This window comes from Entelurus aequoreus, linkage group LG11 (genome assembly GCF_033978785.1).
Source record: "Entelurus aequoreus isolate RoL-2023_Sb linkage group LG11, RoL_Eaeq_v1.1, whole genome shotgun sequence".
In the NCBI taxonomy this organism is placed as follows: domain Eukaryota; kingdom Metazoa; phylum Chordata; class Actinopteri; order Syngnathiformes; family Syngnathidae; genus Entelurus; species Entelurus aequoreus.
The window spans coordinates 62,352,880-62,372,546 of record NC_084741.1 but is presented as its reverse complement, the minus strand read 5'-3'; the positions used below and the strand labels follow the sequence as shown (position 1 = coordinate 62,372,546).

General features: G+C 38.1%; 1 protein-coding gene across 2 annotated transcripts in view; it reads left to right on the top strand.

Moving 5' to 3' along the window:
• Window positions 1–18,436, top strand: part of LOC133660329 (14-3-3-like protein) — a 56,263-nt gene extending 37,827 nt beyond the window's left edge. For both annotated transcript variants that reach the window (XM_062063735.1, XM_062063734.1), the window contains exons 2-6: window positions 7,345–7,656; window positions 11,057–11,180; window positions 12,606–12,769; window positions 13,589–13,684; window positions 16,648–18,436. In XM_062063735.1, the coding sequence (XP_061919719.1) occupies window positions 7,354–7,656; window positions 11,057–11,180; window positions 12,606–12,769; window positions 13,589–13,684; window positions 16,648–16,698 (738 nt within the window). In that variant the 5' untranslated portion in view covers window positions 7,345–7,353 and the 3' untranslated portion in view covers window positions 16,699–18,436. The remainder of the gene's footprint in view (window positions 1–7,344; window positions 7,657–11,056; window positions 11,181–12,605; window positions 12,770–13,588; window positions 13,685–16,647) is intronic.
• Window positions 18,437–19,667: the final 1,231 nt, after the last annotated feature.

The following is a 19,667-nucleotide window of genomic DNA, read 5'->3' as shown; positions in this document are numbered from 1 at the left end:
GAAGAATGTCAATAAAGCGCGGATAAACGGCGGAAGCAACTATCCAGGACAGCATCAAAAGATATATCTCGGTATGGAAGTATTGTTTCAAATACATATCTCTTTTTAAACCTTACCGGTATAACTCGTAATACAGTTATACCGCCCAGCCCTATTTATGTGGTACTACTAACAGTGCATCCAGGAAGTATTCACAGCGCTTCACTTTTTCCACATTTTGTTATGTTACAGCCTTATTCCAAAATTGAATAAATTAATCCGTCAGTGAGGGGCTCGTTCATCTGAGAGACGCTCAGAGTAAAGCTGTCGCTTCTTCACGTCAAGAGGAGCCAGCTGTGGTGGCTAGGACATCTACTATGGATGCTTCCTGTACGCCTCCCTGGTGAGGTGTTTTTGGGCATTTCCAGCTGGGAGGAGGCCTTGGGGCAGACCAAGGACACGCTGGCGGGACTATGTCTCATAGCTGTCAGGGAACGCCTTGGTGTCCCCCCAGTGGAACAAGAGGAGGTAGCTGGTATCAGGGAAGTCTGGGCATCCCTGCTTAGACCGCTACCCCTGCGACTCAGACTCGGATAAGCGGCGGAAAATAGATGGAAAGGTGGATGGATGGATTACATTCATTTTTGTCCTCAAGATGCTACAGACAATACCCCATAATGACAATGTGACAATAATGATTAGATTTATTACAAATAAAAATAAATAAGTAAAAATCAATGTAGATAAGGATTCACAGCCTTTGCTCAATACTTTGTTGATGCACATTAGGCAGCAATTACAGCCTCAAGTATTTTTGAATACAAACCCCTTTTCCAAGAGTTGGGAAATTGTGTTAGATGTAAATATAAACGGAATACAATGATTTGCAAATCATTTTCAACCCATATTCAGTTGAATATGTTACAAAGACAACATATTTGATGTTCAAACTGATAAAAAAACATTTTTTGCAGATAATTATTAACTTTAGAATTTGATGCCAGCAACACGTGACAAAGAAGTTGGGAAAGGTGGCAATAAATACTGATAAAGTTGAGGAATGCTCATCAAACACTTATTTGGAACATCTCACAGGTGAACAGGCAAATTGGGAACAGGTGGGTGCCATGATTGGGTATAAAAGTAGATTCCATGAAATGCTCAGTCATTCACAAACAAGGATGGGGCGAGGGTCACCACTTTGTCAACAAATGCGTGAGCAAATTGTTGAACAGTTTAAGAAAAAACTTTTTCAACCAGCTATTGCAAAGAATTTAGGGATTTCACCATCTACGGTCCGTAATATCATCAAAGGGTTCAGAGAATCTGGAGAAATCACTGCACGTAAGCAGCTAAGCCCGTGACATTCAATCCCTCAGGCTGTACTGCATCATTAAGTGACATCAGTGTGTAAAGGATATCACCACATGGGCTCAGGAAGACTTCAGAAACCCACTGTCAGTAACTACAGTTGGTCGCTACATCTGCAAGTGCAAGTTAAAACTCTCCTATGCAAGGTGAAAACCGTTTATCAACAACACCCAGAAACGCCGTCGGCTTCGCTGGGCCTGAGCTCATTTAAGATCAGGGGTCTCAAACACGCGGCCCGCGGGCCGCAATTGGCCCGCGGGAGACGTTATTTTGCGGCGCCCACCTTAATATGAAAGTTTAATGTTAGTGCGGCCCGCGAGTTTTAAATGAATGCCGCTTGACAGCGTCGTGTGCGGAGCTGAAGGAATTTATGAATGGCGCTTGACAGCGTCGTGTGCGGAGCTGAAGGAATGCTTGAGCTGAAAGAATTTACCAATCATGGTGCGATATAAGGCTCTCGCCAATATCGAGGGCATGCCGTGATGGCACTGCCTTTAGTGTCCTCTAGAAAATGTCACCGCATCATCTTTTTCTCCATACTAACAGCATGCCGGCCCAGACACATGTTGTATGAGGCTTCTGCAGACACACGCAAGTTATTGCAAGACATACTTGAGGAACAGCCATACATGTCACACTGAGGGTGGTCATATTTTATTTTATTTATTTTTTAACACTGTTACAAATATGCGCCACACTGTGAACCCACACCAAACAAGAATGACATACACATTTCGGGAGAACATCCGCACCGTAACACAACATAAACACAACAGAACAAATACCCAGAATCCTATGCAGCCCTAACTCTTCCGGGCTACAAAAACACCCCCGCTACCCTCAACCCCCCACACACACCTCAACCCCCCCTGCCCCCCATCTCCCGAATTCGGAGGTCTCAAGGTTGGCAAGTATGCATTGACGTCACTTGCGTGATGCAAGCAGAGAAACATTTTGCCGCTTTTCCACAGCACACGCTCTTCCTCCCTCCCTGCCTCCCTCGCTCGCCCGCCTGCTCGCTCCCGCCCCCGTTGTAAACAGTCCGGGCGGGGAAGACGAGCGCTCCAGTAGCTTCCAAAGCACTCCGCGTTAGTGGTGATGTTAGCCCGTTCGGGGCTAATTGTTCTACCGTAACTGTAAACTCCACGGCGAGCCGCCCCCCGTTGGCTCCAGACAGAGACGATTTTTGATGCAATATTTCTTTGTTGAGCACAGGGGTCACCCCGACGTGTCTTATTTCATTTCATTTGTATTTATCGCCTTCATTGATGTGCATCTTTGATCTATAGACAATTATACCTCAATTATTCAATTATACATTTACACACCAATGCCTGAGAAGGAGCAGGATGAAGAAAAATCTTATATTTTTCTGCCCCCTTCAACATAATACATAGTCTTACTTAATGGATATCATATAAACCAACAAATACATCCAAATATAATGAAAACAAACAAAAAACACACAAAAAAACACAAGTGCAAAACTTCATGATGTACAAACCGAACAAAAAAAAAGTAAAATACACCTCACAGGATGATACAAAACCAGGCAAAAAATAAGTAAAATAATAAATATAAAGCAAAATGTAAACACTTATGGCTGTCCATATGATCTTATTGTTCTGTCTTAATATATTTTTTTCAATTGGAATATATTTTTACAGTCTTTTATCTCATTGTAAAGAGAATTCCACAGTTTAACCCCCAACCACTGATATACACATTTGTTTTAAAGTTGTCCTTGAATACTGATGTTGGAAATGACCTTTTCTTCTATGCTCTTCATTCTCAGAAGTGATGACAAACATTTTTTGTAAATTTGCTGGTAATGTTTTACTTTTAGCCTTGGACATGACACATAATGTCTGTAACTTTACTAGCTCCTGTAATTTCAATAAACCCGAATTAATAAATATTATGTTAGTGTGCTCTAAGTAATCAACTTTATGAATAATCCTTATAGCTCTTTTCTCTAGTTGATACAGAGAAAGTTGCGGTGCACAAGGAATACAATTTGAAACGTCATTATACAACTATACATGCTCAGGAGTATGCAAAATACTAGGGAGACGAGAGAGTGAACCGGGTTGCAAATTTTAAAACCAGTCTACTGAGGCAACAAGATTTTGTCAAGAAAAGAGCGATGCAGCAGTCAAAGCTAGCTACATGGTGAGTGAGATGGTTGCTAGGGTGGGAAAGCCATTCAAAGAAGGTGAATTCATTAAAAAGTGCATGTTAGATTTTTTTAAGAAATCTTTTCTTGCGGACCAGCCTCACCCAGTTTCTGCATCCAGTGGCCCCCAGGTAAATTGAGTTTGAGACCCCTGTCTAAGATGGACTGATACAAAGTGGAAAACTGTTCTGTGGTCTGACGAGTCCACATTTTATATTGTTTTTGGAAACTGTGGACGTAGTGTCCCCCGGACCAAAGAGGAAAAGAAACATCCGGATTGTTATAGGCGCAAAGTTGAAAAGCCAGCATCTATGATGGTATGGGGGTGTATTAGTGTCCAAGACATGGGTAACTTACACATCTGTGAAGGCACCATTAATGCTGAAAGGTACATACAGGTTTTGGAGCAACATATGTTGCCATCCAAGCAACGTTACCATGGACACCCCTGCTTATTTCAGCAAGACAATGCCAAGCCACGTGTTACATCAACGTGGCTTCATAGTAAGAGTGCGGGTACTAGACTGGCCTGCCTGTAGTCCAGACCTGTCTCCCATTGAAAATGTGTGGCGAATTATGAAGCCTAAAATACCACAACGGAGACCCCAGGGCTGTTGAACAACTTAAGCTGTACATCAAGCAAGAATGGGAAAGAATTCCACCTGAGAAGCTTAAACAATGTGTCTCCTCAGTTTCCAAACGTTTTCTGAGTGTTGTTAAAAGGAAAGGCCATGTAACACAGTGGTGAACATGCCCTTTCCCAACTACTTTGGCACGTGTTGCAGCCATGAAATTCTAAGTTAATTATTATTTGCAAAAAAAAAAAAAAAAGTTTATGAGTATCAAATATCTTGTCTTTGTAGTGCATTCAATCGAATATGGGTTGAAAAGGATTTGCAAATCATTGTATTCCGTTTATATTTACATCTAACACAATTTTACAACTCATATGGAAACGGGGTTTGTACAATGCCACAAGCTTGGCACACCTATCTTTGGGCAGTTTCCCTCATTCCTCTTTGCAGCCCCTCTCAAGCTTCATCAGGTTGGATGGGAAGCGGTAGTTTTCATCCGGGAAGTGTCTATACATTGTTGCATTCATCTTAGTCTAGTCAGGGATGTGACCAAGAATCCAATGGTCACTCTGTCAGAGCTACAGCATTCCTCTGTGGAGAGAGGAGAACCTTCCAGAAGGACTACCATCTCTGCAGCAATCCATCAAACAGGCCTGTATGGTATAGTGTCCAAACGGAAACCATTTCTTAGCAAAAAAAACAAAATGCACCTGAAAGACTTTCAAATCATGAAAACCAAAATTGTCTGGTCTGATGAGACAAACATTGAAGTCTGTGGCGTAAATGGCAAGCGTCATGTTTGGAGGAAACCAGGCACCGCTCGTCACCAGGCCAAAACCATTCCTACGGTAAAGCATGGTGGTGGCAGCATCATGCTGTGGGGATGTTTTTCAGCGGCAGGAACTGGGAGACTAGTCAAAATAAAAGGAAAGATGAATGCAGCGATGTACAGAAATATTCTGGATGAAAACCAACGCTTCCCATCCAACCTGGTGAAGCTTGAGAGGTGCTGCAAAGAGGAATGAGGGAAACTACCCAAAGATAGGTTTGCCAAGCATATAGCATTGTATTCGAAAAGACTTAAAGGCCTACTGAAACCCACTACTACCGACCACGCAGTCTGATAGTTTATATATCAATGATGAAATCTTAACATTGAAACACATGCCAATACGGCCAGGTTAACTTATAAAGTGCAATTTTAAAATTCCCGCCACACTTCCGGTTGAAAAACTCCTTTGGATATGATTTATGCGCGTGACGTCACAAAATCCACGGAAGTGGTTGTACCCCTTCGACCCGATACAAAAACCTCTTGTTTTCTTGGACAAAATTCCACAGTATTCTGGACATCTGTGTTGGTGAATCTTTTGCAATTTGTTTAATGAACAATGGAGGCTGCAAAGAAGAACGTTGTAGGTGGGATCGATCGGTGTATTAGCGGCTAAGTACAATACTTACAGCAACACAACAAGGACTACTTACTACGCCTAGCCGATGCTTGCCGCCAAACCCACGAATGAAGTCCTTCGTCGCGCCGTCGATCGCTGGAACGCAGGTGAGCATGGCTGTTGATGGAAAGATGAGGGCTGGCTGGCGTAGGTGGAGCGCTAGTGTTTTTATCATAGTTCTGTGAGGTCCGGTTGCTAAGTTGCTAAATTAGCCTTAGCGTCGTTAGCAACAGCATTGTTAAGCCTTACCAGGCTGAGAATTTTTAACCGTGTAGTTACATGTACATGGTTTAATAGTATTGTTGATCTTCTGTCTATCCTTCCAGTCAGGGGTTTATTTCTTTTGTTTCTATCTTCATTTGAGAACGATGCTATCACGTTAGCTCAGTAGCTAAGTGTGTCACCGATGTATTGTCGTGGAGATAAAAGTGACTTTAAATGTCCATATCGCGTGCTCGACTCTCATTTTCAAGAGGATATAGTATCCGAGGTGGTTTAAAATACAAATCCGTGATCCACAATAGAAAAAGGAGAGAGTGAGGAATCCAATGAGCCAGCTTGTACCTAAGTTACGGTCAGAGCGAAAAAAGATACGTCCATCACTGCCTCTCGAGTCCTTCACTGTAACGTTCCTCATCTAAGAATCTTTCATCCTCGCTCAAATTAATGGGGTAATCGTCGCTTTGTCGCTCCGAATCTCTCGCTCCATTGTAAACAACGGGGAATTGTGAGGAATACTAGCTCCTGTGACGTCACGCTACTTCCGGTACAGGCAAGGCTTTTTTTATCAGCGAGCAAAAGTTGCGAACTTTATCGTCGATTTTCTCTACTAAATCCTTTCAGCAAAAATATGGCAATATCGCGAAATGATCAAGTCTGACACATAGAATGGATCTGCCTTTCCCGTTTAAATAAAAAAAATTCATTTCAGTAGGCCTTTAATGTGAGTGGTGCCAAATGTGCATCAACAAAGTATTGAGCAAAGGCTGTGAATACTTATGTACATGTACATTTTGGGGGGGTTATTTGTTATAAATTTGCTAAATTTAAAAAAAAATCCCATTTGTCATTATGGGATATTGTCTGCAGAATTGTGAAAACAAAAACGTAATTATTTCCATTTGGAATAAGCCTGTAACATAACAAAATGTGGAAAATGATTGTCACACACACACACTAGGTGTGGCGAAATTATTCTCTGCATTTGACCCATCACCCTTGATCACCCTATGGGAGGTGAGGGGAGCAGTGAGCAGCAGCGGTGGCTGCCCGGGAATCATTTTTGGTGATTTAACCCCCAATTCCAACCCTTGAAGCTGAGTGCCAAGCAGGGAGGTAATGGGTCCCATTGTTATAGTATTTGGTATGACTCGGCCGGCGTTTGAACTCACAACTTACCGATCTCAGGGTAAGTTGTTGTTCACCACTAGGTGAAGCGTTGTGAATACTTTCCGAATGTACTGTTGCTTGATGATATGATTGCCCAGTAATTTTTTCATTTTTGTTTTTTTCATTTATTTATTTCAGACAATGACATAAAAAAAAGTACAAAGTTGACAACATATAATAATATAAATTAATATAGTGCAAAAGGTAATGTACATTATGTAAACATGATTGTCCAGTTTTGCCTGAAAGGCAGTGGGAAGAAGATAACTTATTTAATCCCACCCCCAGTTCTCCATTCTATGAATATGACATGTTTTGGAAATCTATTTTCTAAGTTGCATTTACCTGTTGTGGAACTGCTATTAATCCATTTTGTTAATGTTTTCATCACACTTTTTTCCAGTGAGGAGCCATGAGTGTGGAATCCATTGAAAACCTGCTCAAAAAGGCCAAGCTGGCTGAGCAAATCGAGCGCTATGATGACATGGCCAAAGCAATGAAGTCTGTGGCAGAGCTTGAAGAGAAAGAACTGGACAATGATCAGCGTAACCTGCTTTCCGTGGCCTACAAGAATGTAGTCGGGGCTCGCCGGTCCTCTTGGCGTATTTTGTCCAGCATTGAGGGAATGGGAGACAAAGACAAAAAGCAGGCCTTGGCCAAAGCTTACCGGGAGAAAATTGAAACGGAGCTGAAAGACATCTGCCAGGATGTGCTGGTGAGATTTATTGCTATATAATATTTATTTGTTGTTATTTAACTTGTTAGAGGTTTGGTGCGGCAAATGTTTTAAGTTAGTGTAAAATGTATAATCTGGTCAAATTGTTTTACTGTACTCCTCAAAATCATTTTGAGACGTAGGCACTTTAGGGATGTTTCAATCAGGGTCTGTGTTGCCGATTCCGATCATCCATTAGTGCGATCAGTCGATCACATGTATTAAACTGTAAATGTTTCTATTTATTTATGGTGAGCGCTATTGACATTTTAACAATATCAACACAACATTTAAAGTAGTTCCATATTCTCTTTTATTACATAGAATTGTTAGAGGAAAGCAAAGTCAGTAGTACACGATCACTAAACAAAAACTACTACCTACCACTCATTTAAATACTTTGGTTTTTGCTTTCAAAGTTGTCCTTTGATTAGGGCAATGTATAAAACATTAACAAAAAACAAAGATTTAAAAAAAAACTAAATACTTCAGTATTGATCAATACCAAAATTATTACCCTTGGTATCAACACCACCAATTTACGGATCAATCAGTTCTCCTCTTACATGTTGTGTGCCGACTGTCACAATGCTGACGTACCAACTGATGTTGTTGTATCATCCTCTCTGTATCTCTCAATAATCTACTTGTTTTTTACCTGTTAATAACTGATTTCTGATGTAATGTGGTTCCACCAACACTTCCTGAAGGTTACTAAGCACTTATTTATTGGTGTTGTGTTGTTGTGTTAACCTTAGGGCCGGGGCCCATTGTTGGGCCACGAGCACAAATATCTATTTCTCAGCTATCATCCGTATCAGTATGGGCTGTAGCAGGTACTCAGTTGTAATACACTGTTCCACCACTCGTGGCAGTAATGACAACATCAAACAAACAGAAGAAGCCTAGCTTTTATGTCATAGAAGTTTTTAAACGCAAAAATTGTGAGGCTGTATTTTCATTTTCACTTTAATTTGTTTGACAGTTAAACGTATTCATCATTAATGTAGTTTAATTTATTTTTCAGACTTATTTTTCTAATTAGCCTGACCTAAGTCTAAGATGTGTGTGTTAAATAAATAAAATTAATGAATACAACTAAAATCAAAAGTAAGATTTCTAATTCAAAGTTAATATTTGAGTGGGCCCCTCTTGTATTGGAAAATTTGGGCCCCGAAGTCAAAAGGGTTAAAAACCCCTGGTTTGAAACTAGCTTAGCTTTTAGCATATCTGCTCTTGGCTTGCTCTGTGTGTAAGATGTTTAGCCTTGTCCTCCAGTGATAATGCTACTTGATAATACTTATGAATAAATGCAATTTATTTTCCGTAATTGAGGTGATTATTATTTGCTTAGGGGAGCAGCTAAATTTGGTGTATGGATATAAACAATTAGCTGGTAGCCGCTTGTCAGTCAGCAGACTATGAATCAAAAACGTGACAGCCAGATGGGATTGGCGTTTGTCGGCATTATTCGGCAATTGCAACAACCTACTTTTTCTCAAAAATTGTCTGATGCTGATTGGTGGCCTATCAATCAACACATCTCTAACATACTTTCAAGAAGTTGAATAATTTAAAAGGTAAAAACACAATGTGACTTGAATTTGAATTGTAATTCTACTTCCTGTTTGCAACCCTCAATTAAAATTCATGAAATTGCATTGGGATTTGGGGGAGGCTGTCCATTCAGTTTGTAATTTTGCACAAGCCTGATACTGATACATGCTTTCAGAGAAGGTGATATGATTGATGTGATATCAGCATATACGTGTAAAAACAAAAATGGGAATACTTTCTTCAACTGAAATTGGGGCCAAAGTCAAGTTTCAAAAAGTGTATATGAAGTGAACAGTTAGGATTAGGGATGTCCGATAATATCGGACTGCCGATATTATCTGCCGATAAATGCTTTAAAATGTAATATCGGAATTTATCGGTATCTGTTTCAAAATTATCGGTATCGGTTTCAAAAAGTAAAATTTATGACTTTTTAAAATGCCGCTGTGTACACGGACGTAGGGAGAAGTAAAGAGCACCAATTAACCTTAAAGGCACTGCCTTTGCGTGCCGGCCTAGTCACATGATATCTACGACTTTTCACACACACAAGTGAATGCAAGGCATACTTGGTCAACAGCCATACAGGTCACACTGAGTGTGGCCGTATAAACAACTTTAACACTGTTACAAATATGCGTCACACTGTGAACCCACACCAAACAAGAATGACAAACACATTTCGGGAGAACATCCGCACCGTAACACAACATAAACACAACAGAACAAATACCCAGAACCCCTTGCAGCACTAACTCTTCCGGGACGCTACAATATACCCCGCCCACCTCAACCTCCTCATGCTCTCTCAGTGAGAGCATGTCCCAAATTCCAAGCTGCTGTTTTGAGGCATGTTAAAAAAAATAATGCACTTTCTGACTTTTTAATAATAAATATGGCAGTGCCATGTTGGCATTTTTTTCCATAACTTGAGTTGATTTATTTTGGAAAACCGTGTTACATTGTTTAATGCATCCAGCGAGGCATCACAACAAAATTAGGCATAATAATGTGTTAATTCCACGACTGTATGTATCGGTATCGGTTGATATCGGAATCGGTAATTAAGAGTTGGACAATATCGGATATTGGCAAAAAAGCCATTATCGGACATCTCTAGTTAGAATTTATAAGTTAATAAACGCAAAGGTTTACATGATGAATTGTACAACGTGCTCGGCTCAAACTTTTACATGCACTGGAAAGAGGCAGACAACACTACAGTAAAATGTATATCTGTGAGGTTTGTTTAATGCAGATGGGCCACAAAATGTACTAATTAATCCATTACGATGTCCGTTTTTCACATCCTGCACAGATTGCAAGTAGAACAAACTCCATACAGTAAGACTGTTTTGTCGTCATAATCACAGAATTTATGTTATCTGCACAACAAATGACACATATCTTTCTCCAGTTGTAATGATGGACATGGGCTTGCCAATGTTTTTGTGACGAGTTATGATCGACAAATAATGGTGGTTAATGCAAGAAGGCTGGACCTAAAAAGAAACAGAAGTGTAATAGTAAATGAGATTTTCAGTGTTTTGATCAGATCACGCTTGTCCCAAAGTGCTGTTGGTGTAGCAAAAATTTCACCAGAGCATTTGATGCATATCATTTGAGTATGGCACTTGCTGTAGCATCTGTGCTTTGGCCCAGGCTTAACTCATGAAGAGTCGTCTTATTTGGTGCTGAAAAACTGGGGGGGATCCTTTTTGATAAGATAACTACAATAATTCATACAAGCTATTATGACTTGTATTTTTATCTGAACACGTAATCATGTTGATTTAAAAACCTGTGATGTCTTTGTTCAACTTCAAATCTCTTAACTCTCCAGGGTCTTTTGGACACCCATCTCATTCCAAAAACCACAGCGCATGAGAGCAAAGTCTTCTATTTGAAAATGAAAGGGGACTACTACCGCTACCTAGCTGAAGTGGCAACAGGAACAGAGAAGGAAGGTATGTAAAGGAGTTTAGGACTGTAAAAAAATGAAAATTTCATATCATGGTTATTGTGACCAAAATGATCATGGTTTATTGTGGTATTGTTGAATGTGCTCAAAAAGTACTTAAACACACACTGAAATCTTTTGACCAAATTATTTTTTTTAAATAACTAAAATAAATACACACTTAGAACCCCACTTTTTTGCATGTTTTGTGTTTCTTATGCTTCAATGATAATGTTTTAGTCTTAGAATTGTATCTGTTTATGGATCATCATCACATCCCATTCATAAATTTGTTATTAATGTTGTGTCCTAATTTCCATTTATCAGTGTGTTAAGGAGTGTGGCGTTAATGTTGTATTGTATTTTTAAGATTCATTCTTGGCTTTAATAAGACCGTAGTTCTCAAACTGGCTGCAGAAAAATATTTAAGGGGGGGCTGCCAAAAATGTATTCCCGCTGCGGTAGGGATGTATTAATTAAATTAATATATTTTTGGTTGCCAAAAAGTGATGCAAAGTAATATTTTGATACATCTCATCTGTGCATACATTAGTTATAGTTTGTTCACTACAGGAGATGAGCAAGACTCAAAGGTGGAGTTGGCAAACTGTACCTGTAGATTTGATTTGTGCTAACCAAATAGAAAGTTACGACTGGTTGAACTAACTAAAGACAAGTTTATTTATAGAGCACAATTCGTACGAAAATTAAGAGTGCAAAATGAAAATAAAAAATCATATTTCAAACGAAAATTTACAAAATACAATCAAAATACAATCAAAACAAAAACAATTATGATTACAATTAAAATCAACTTGAGGGTTCCTGATTTGATCCCTGCTTCCACCATCCTAGTCTCTGCCGTTGTGCCCTTGTGCAAGACACTTTACCCACCTGCTCCCAGTGCCACCCACACTGGTTTAAATGTAGCTTAAAGATGTAGATTTAGGGTTTCACTATGTAAAGCACTTTGAGTCTCTAAAAAAAACATAAAATATAATTCATTTCACTTCACCATGTTTGGTCCTGACTCTAGGCACCAGCAGAAGCTCCAGGTGCTTCTTATGTCTATAACCTGTCAGAGATGTACTTTGGCACAAGAACATGAAAATACTTGTACACAAGGAGAGCTTTGTACAACTAACATCAAATTTATAAATTAGTAGTGAATCTTGTGTCCGGATTTCCATTTGTCAATGTGTTCAGGAGTGTGGCAATCACGTCATATTTTGCTTGTAAACATTTGTAATGGATCATTTACAAATTAAATTCTTAGCTGTAAGATATAATGTACCTAACCCTAGACCCCAACCTTTACTGAATAGCAGCTGTGATATGGTCCCAATTCCTTTGGTCAAATGTGTTCTGATAAACTGAATGCAATGAACTACAATGTTTTGATTTAACAAAATGTTTTGTTATCTATCTTTAGAAATCATCAACAACTCTAAAACTGCCTACCAAAGCGCCTTTGACGTCTGCAAAGAGAGTTTGCCGAGCACCCACCCAATCCGCCTTGGACTTGCACTTAATTTCTCGGTATTTTACTATGAAATCCGCAACTCCCCAACAGAGGCCTGCAATCTAGCTAAAACTGTAAGTACTGCTGACAAATATATATTATTGCTGCTTAGTATTGTATACTATAATTTTTTAATTTAATTCAGACTGTCTTCATTGTTTTAACATGAATACAAGGACTTCTCTCTTGGCCTACTGCTAAAAATTTAACCTTAAGGTACTAGTAGAATGGGGGGGGGGAACAAGTTGCCTCAATATTGAAACTATTATCATATGTATGATTTATAACACCAAAGACTTACAATGTTTGCGAGTAAATAGATATGAGCCATTTTGAGAGATAATGAGCTAGCCAGTCACGAAGAGGTGGGAACCGCAGATCCCTTCACTATCAACAATGCTAATCATGCAGACTTTGTGAGAGCCAACAGTGATTACTTTGGGAACAATTATGATCCATACCCTTATTTTTTGCCTGAATATAAAGAGGTAAGCAACCACTTTTAGAAGCTTTGCGAAACAGATTCAACTTTAGCAAAACACTATTGCATCATGCAGCAGTATTGCTAAGTGCTAAACAAGAAATACAAACTAAAAATATATAATATATAAATATTCAAAATGGCTGTCTGAAAATGTGGCATTTTGTGATGTTTGGGCGGTACTTTCCCATTCTTTGCAGATTGTAAAAAAAATTGGATATGGTTTAATGGATACAGTGAAACACAATTAATCATATAAAGTCAACAGGTTTTTCTATTCTACTGGTACTTTAAGGGCGTTGTATGTGAGAGAAACATGCTGACCTCCAACGCACTCATTGGAGAGCTACTGATGCGTTGCAGAGGAATTCAAAGTCAGATTCTTTATAATTACTATAATTGAATTTTGCAGGCTTTCGATGATGCCATTGCCGAGCTTGACTCGCTGAGTGAAGATTCGTACAAAGATAGTACACTTATCATGCAGCTACTGAGAGACAACTTGTCAGTAAGTTCACCATACATTACACAATACATTACACAACTCCTATTATTATTTTTTACATTTGTGTTAACGTGTTCATCCAACATTGTATTCATGTTGGTGGACTAAATTTTAAGATGAAATTAAAATTTTTGGATAAAACTCCTTTTGTTCACTGAACTAAAAAAAAATTTAAAAAATGTTTTACTAATAAGAAGTGTTGGGAGTAACAGCGTTAAAAAATAACCATGTTACCAATGCCGTAACTTTCCAGTTATGAGTTTTCCAGCAAAGTACTTTTACAGATAATCAAATGTGGCGCGATATTATTAGAGGTGGGTAGTAATGTGCTAACTTTACTCCGTTTCATATAAGTGTCCATATTATTATTTTTTTTCTACATTTAAAACACTTCCTTGTGGTCTAGACGACATGTAATGGTGGGTCCTTGACCAAAATATTGCATAGATTGTTTTTTTACAGGCCATCTTTGAGCCACTTTCTGACTGTTTCTTCAGGATGCACCGTTTTGTGGGCGGTCTAATTTACCTTATTATTGGCCTCCACTTCAACTGCGTCTTCTGCCCATCAGCTAAGTTTAAGTTTTAGCGTTTCCATATAGAGTCTACTGACCGATATAAGTTAGAACTATACACTACTTTGTATTAGAAATGGCAATAGCAGAGGATGCATGTGCATATATAGCCCCACAACAAGATGGAGGAAAAAGAAGGAACTTTTTGACCACAGCGTCGGACTAAAATGGCGGACTTGCGCAAAGCTCTTTGGGTAAACCTTCACTATATACGAAGATATCCACGGATGTAAATAAGGCAAAATACATCACAATCGTTTTAAATTTCGAACGACTTGTTTGGAAATAGGCAAAAGTGTTTTAAAAACATCTCCATCATGCCTCCATGGCTTGAATTCTAATTTTCGGGAGTTACAGAGATCCCAAATACACAAAAAGAGGTGATTAAGTAACTTTTTGGGTAAGTTGTATTTATCAGAGTCATTTTAAAGCAAAATACTTTTTGTGCTTATTTTTCTAAAGAAGAAACACTACATTTTTACTTTGTTACATTGAGTTTCATTCCGCTACATGTTTTCATATCATCATTATATTTCTTGATAAAAGTGTAACTGTGACAGGCTCCAGCGACCCCGACAGGGATAAGTGGTAGAAAATGGATGGATGGATAATATATTAATTACAGCTTGTAAAGACGTATTCATTTGGCTTGTTAGAGAGACCTCTTCCAGCGGTACACAGTCACATGGCTCTGTTTCACCAACCCAACGTAAGCAGTGACATTGTCTTTATTTCACCAATCATACAGAGCCTGACAGTCACATGACCGCTCTCAATTTACAAACTGTAAAAAGTGACATGACCTCAGCCGAGGCAGCACAACTCTTTAATATTTATTACAAACTAGGAAAAAGAACAGTTACATTGTACGCCATTATCTGTGTTAGTAGACATGTTCACCTTTCAGTTTACAAGAATTCGACTTCCAATTAGCCAAAACATGTAGTGGTAAGTTGTAGACCAGGGGTGTCAAACGTACAGACCATATCCGGCCCGACCCACATCACACATGACACTAATTAAAGATGGCGTGTCAGCTGACTTTAAACACCCTCTGGATTGGCTGCCCCTACTCCAATTGGCGCAGGTGCAAACAATCATCTGCTCCTGTTGGGGCTGGCAGCAGATGGCGGCAGACTCATGCAGTAACAACGCACAATACCTTCGTTCATGGTAAATTATCGGTTCACGAATAAAAAAAACGAGACTGTAAGATGCAAAGACTTGAGTCAACATGACCATCATCTTTGTAGTTGGAGTTCTATGCAGCGCTCGCAATTGGTTGAATGCATGATGCGCACATTGAATGCCATTGTAGAAATGTGTGTCGACACATTTGTTGTTTGTTCTGTTTAATTTTATGCTCAAATCTACCATGTTTACATTACTTAAGTTTGTAGGTATGTTACTTTGATTTTCGGCTGTGGTGTCATTTTGTTAATTGTTTTGTTTATATTGTGATTGTATTATTTTGATAATGATAAATGAATGTGTTTTGGCAGTTGTTGATGTCACCAATGCGGCGGTTTGAGTCAACACTCGGTTGCGTTTCCAAACACTTTTTTAATGGTGAACTATCACCATGAGAATGCTAAACAGGAAGTGCTTAAAGTGTAATGGCTTTGTAAATACACTGAGACCAAGTCTGTTCATTGTGTTCTTCACAATATTTTTGAAGCTGCACAATTTTTTTTCCTCAGAATTTTCAACTAACTTAGTGTTTTGCAAGAGGATTATTTGTAATTTGTACATTTTCAGAATATACTTGTTCTATTTTTGACCAAAGTAAAACAAAGAAAATAATCTGAAGTTGTCTTTATTTTTAAGTTATGTCATGATTTTACCAGTCCGGCCCAGGTGGGAAAATAATTTCCTCCATGTAGCCCCTGAGCTAAAAGGAGTTTGACACCTCTGTTGTAGATTATAACATCATAAGTGACTGTAAAATGTGTTGTAGTACACGCTGTGGAAGGGGGGTCTCCTCTTACAGGCACACAAACTATGGTTGTAGTGCAATTGCCATTTAAAAAAATGTTTTTAAATAAGTTATTCACTCAGTACTTGAGTAGTTTTTCCACTAAATACCCATTTAATCTGAAGTAATGATTTGGATGACTACTTTTACTTGAGTCATATTACTCCTATATAAAGGGAATATAAATTTAGGGTACTCTATAGCGTGTGATGCACTGATATCTAAATCAACCTTCTGGATGCAGTCGCCATTGTTCACAATTGCCAAACAAGAAGCAGTAATGACATTTCCTGGTAACTCATTACGATTCGGTTTTTTTAAAAGTAATTTGTTAAATACTGCTAAAGTTGAGCATTTACATGTTTTAATGAAAATCATGTTCATTAATATGGATGTCGTATGGCTCTTTGTTTACAGTTGTGGACCACTGAAAACCAGACTGAGGATACAGAAGAACCCAAAGAATGAGCTAAACCCCATTTGTCTTTTTTAGCGAGTTGTCATTATCCCAACTCCTCTTCATCATGACAACTAATTGTGAGACCACCTTAACCATAATTGTTGTCCATCTCTCTGCAAAACGGCTCCTTCTTTTTTGTTTGTTGTTAAAACACGTCTCACTTCTGTTAACTATTTTTTTGGAACGGATTAAGGGCACGGGCATGTCTGGTGTAGAGGACACATAGTATAGGTTTATATTATCACGGTGGTGGGTTGGGGAGCACAATTTCAACTCGTAACTCTAAAAAGCTAGAAAGCAGTATGCTAACACCATTTATAAAGCAACTTACCTCACAAAATGAAACATTGGCTGTTTAAAACAAGGTCAATGAAAGCATTGCAAATTATTAATGTTTGTATTGCCATGTATCGGTTACAAGATATAGAAATGTTGCAAAAGCCTACATGTTTTTTTTGTTTTTTTTAACCACTGGAAAAAAAGCACCTCATACTCTTATTTTTTATCTAATTTACATTTTAAGTTCTCCTTTTTGTCAATTATGTAAACTGAGAGAGAGTAGTCAGGTTTGCTAGCATTTTCATAACGCTAATGCAGTTTTAATTATATTAATACAGTTTTCAAGCACCAAAGTACAACTTTTTTTTTTTAATTCAGAGAGGAAAACATGTACTTCCATGTGGAATGAAACACAATTAAACATTTTTAATGTTTCCCTATACAAGCAATCTAGACAGACTGGAAGGTTGCTTTTTTTAAAGTCTGCAAAAATCCACTGTATTCAAAGGAACATTAGGCTATTTCCTAAAAGATCATTGTTGGATTTTAATTCAATCATTTAAACTTGGAATCACACTGAAATGCAAAGTCAAAAGGTTGTCTTCCCGTTGTAATTTGCTGTAAAACTCTTTGAAAGTATATTTTAGAGATGTTTCCACCCACCCAGCGGACATCATCAAAATATTGTCAATTTGCTGAAAAATTTTCTATTTTTATAACCAATATTGAAAACGTGTTTAGAAAAAAAAGATTAATCTGGTCCTTCATTTTGTCCTAAATATTTTATGTTGAAAAAGGGGCAGTCAAGGTGGTCTTATATATGTTAATTTGTGGTATTAGGATATTGGCCATCTTTTTCACTTTCACATCCTCTCATAGAAGAGCTAAGCGGACGAAAAAACTTAAAGGACACAGTTTGCATGAGTTACCTGTGGTTCTTGACTTAAAGGTGATGCTGTATTCTTATTTAACCATCAATAATGCATAGGTGACATTTATAAAACCAAAATAAATCATCTCCAAGTGGCTTCTGATTTATTTAAATGGAGATGGTGCCATTCATAGCTGCATTGGAAAATAATGTTCTACTGTATGTTTCTAAAATCATATTGCTCATCTTTGTGCTTTCTAAGTTATCTTAATTCTGAACAAAAAATATAAAGTACATTAATGGTTATGTAAACATGAGGAACAAAACGGGCTTGACAAAACACACTAACAACTAGAAAATGCCGTTTCTGTTGAAACTATGCTGGTGATTTGATCCTGAGCTAAAATGCTATAGACGTAAATTCATTGAACAGAAACACTATATGGAAAAGGTTTCATGGGACATTTTAAAATTTTGGAAAATTAGGAATTGTTAATGTGAAAGTGACAATCCAACATGCTAAGGTTGCAATGGTAGTAATCTGAATTGTGTTTTAAATTATGTCCCTCTTTGTAACAATAAATGTACCATACAAATTCTGGCCTGTTCTTTTTTTTTTAGGAAGTAAACTTACACATTTCGCAGGGTCAAGATCAAACATTTACGATACATACTCTATACCAGTGGTTCTCAAACTTTTTTTGGCAAGTACCCCCTCAGAAAACTCTTGGCTCTCCAAGTACCACCATAATGACCAACATTAAAATACACTGGCGTAGTAGGCCTAAGTATTCATTAAAAACAAAACAGAGGTTTTATTCAACAAGTATATAATAATATTTGGCCACTGTAACATACATAGTTTGGACAGTAACATTGTGTTTGAATATATAGGAAAATAAAACGCTGTACTAATGAATCTTTGGCGCACCACTAGATGGAGTCCATGTACCACAGTTGGAGAATCACTATTACTTTATATTGTACAAGTATTCCTCCACCATAATATGAGGCAAGCAGTCTTCACACTCTTCTTATGTTGTACAAGTAGGCCGTGATATATGCTGTCCATTTTATGCTTCATTATCCCATATTTATAAATTATCTACATAAGAAGAATGAGATCTGTGAGAAAAAACATATTTGCAGAAAGGATGAAAAATCTAAAGTAGCAGGTATGTGAATGCACAATTGCTAACAGTTGGCATGCTAGCGCCTAACAAAACCCCACTGAAAAATTATGGTGCAGTATATAGTGGTAAAACAGATCTATACATTAAAAAGTACCAGTGGAGTGGAAAAACAAGTTACCTCTCTATTGAAGCTATTATCATCTGTATCTGATGTATGACATCGAACGACTTATAAAGTTTGCGAATAAATAGATAAGATCAAAATTGTAACAATGTCACGGAGATTCCCAACCCATTCTGTGAGGTAATTAAGAATCCAGTCGTGTGACGTAGAGGTAGGATCAAGAGATCCCTTCCCCACAAACATCATTTGCAAATTATGCAGACTTTGTGAGAGCCAACAACGATCACTTTGGGACAAATTATGATCCAAAACCTTTTATTATTGATCCTGAATATAAGGAGGATGAGCAACAAGTTTTAGAAGTTCTGCTAAACATATCCAGCTTTAGTGAAACCCTAAGCATCATGTAGCAGTATTGCTAATGCTAAACAAGACATACAAACTACAAAAAAATATAAAAAGATAACTTACTGTACAATGTCTGCTCTCACTGCGATGACTGATAGGATGTCCATATCTTCCTGTTTAGATGAAGAATTAATCATGAAGCACACAAAGGGTTAACAAGGA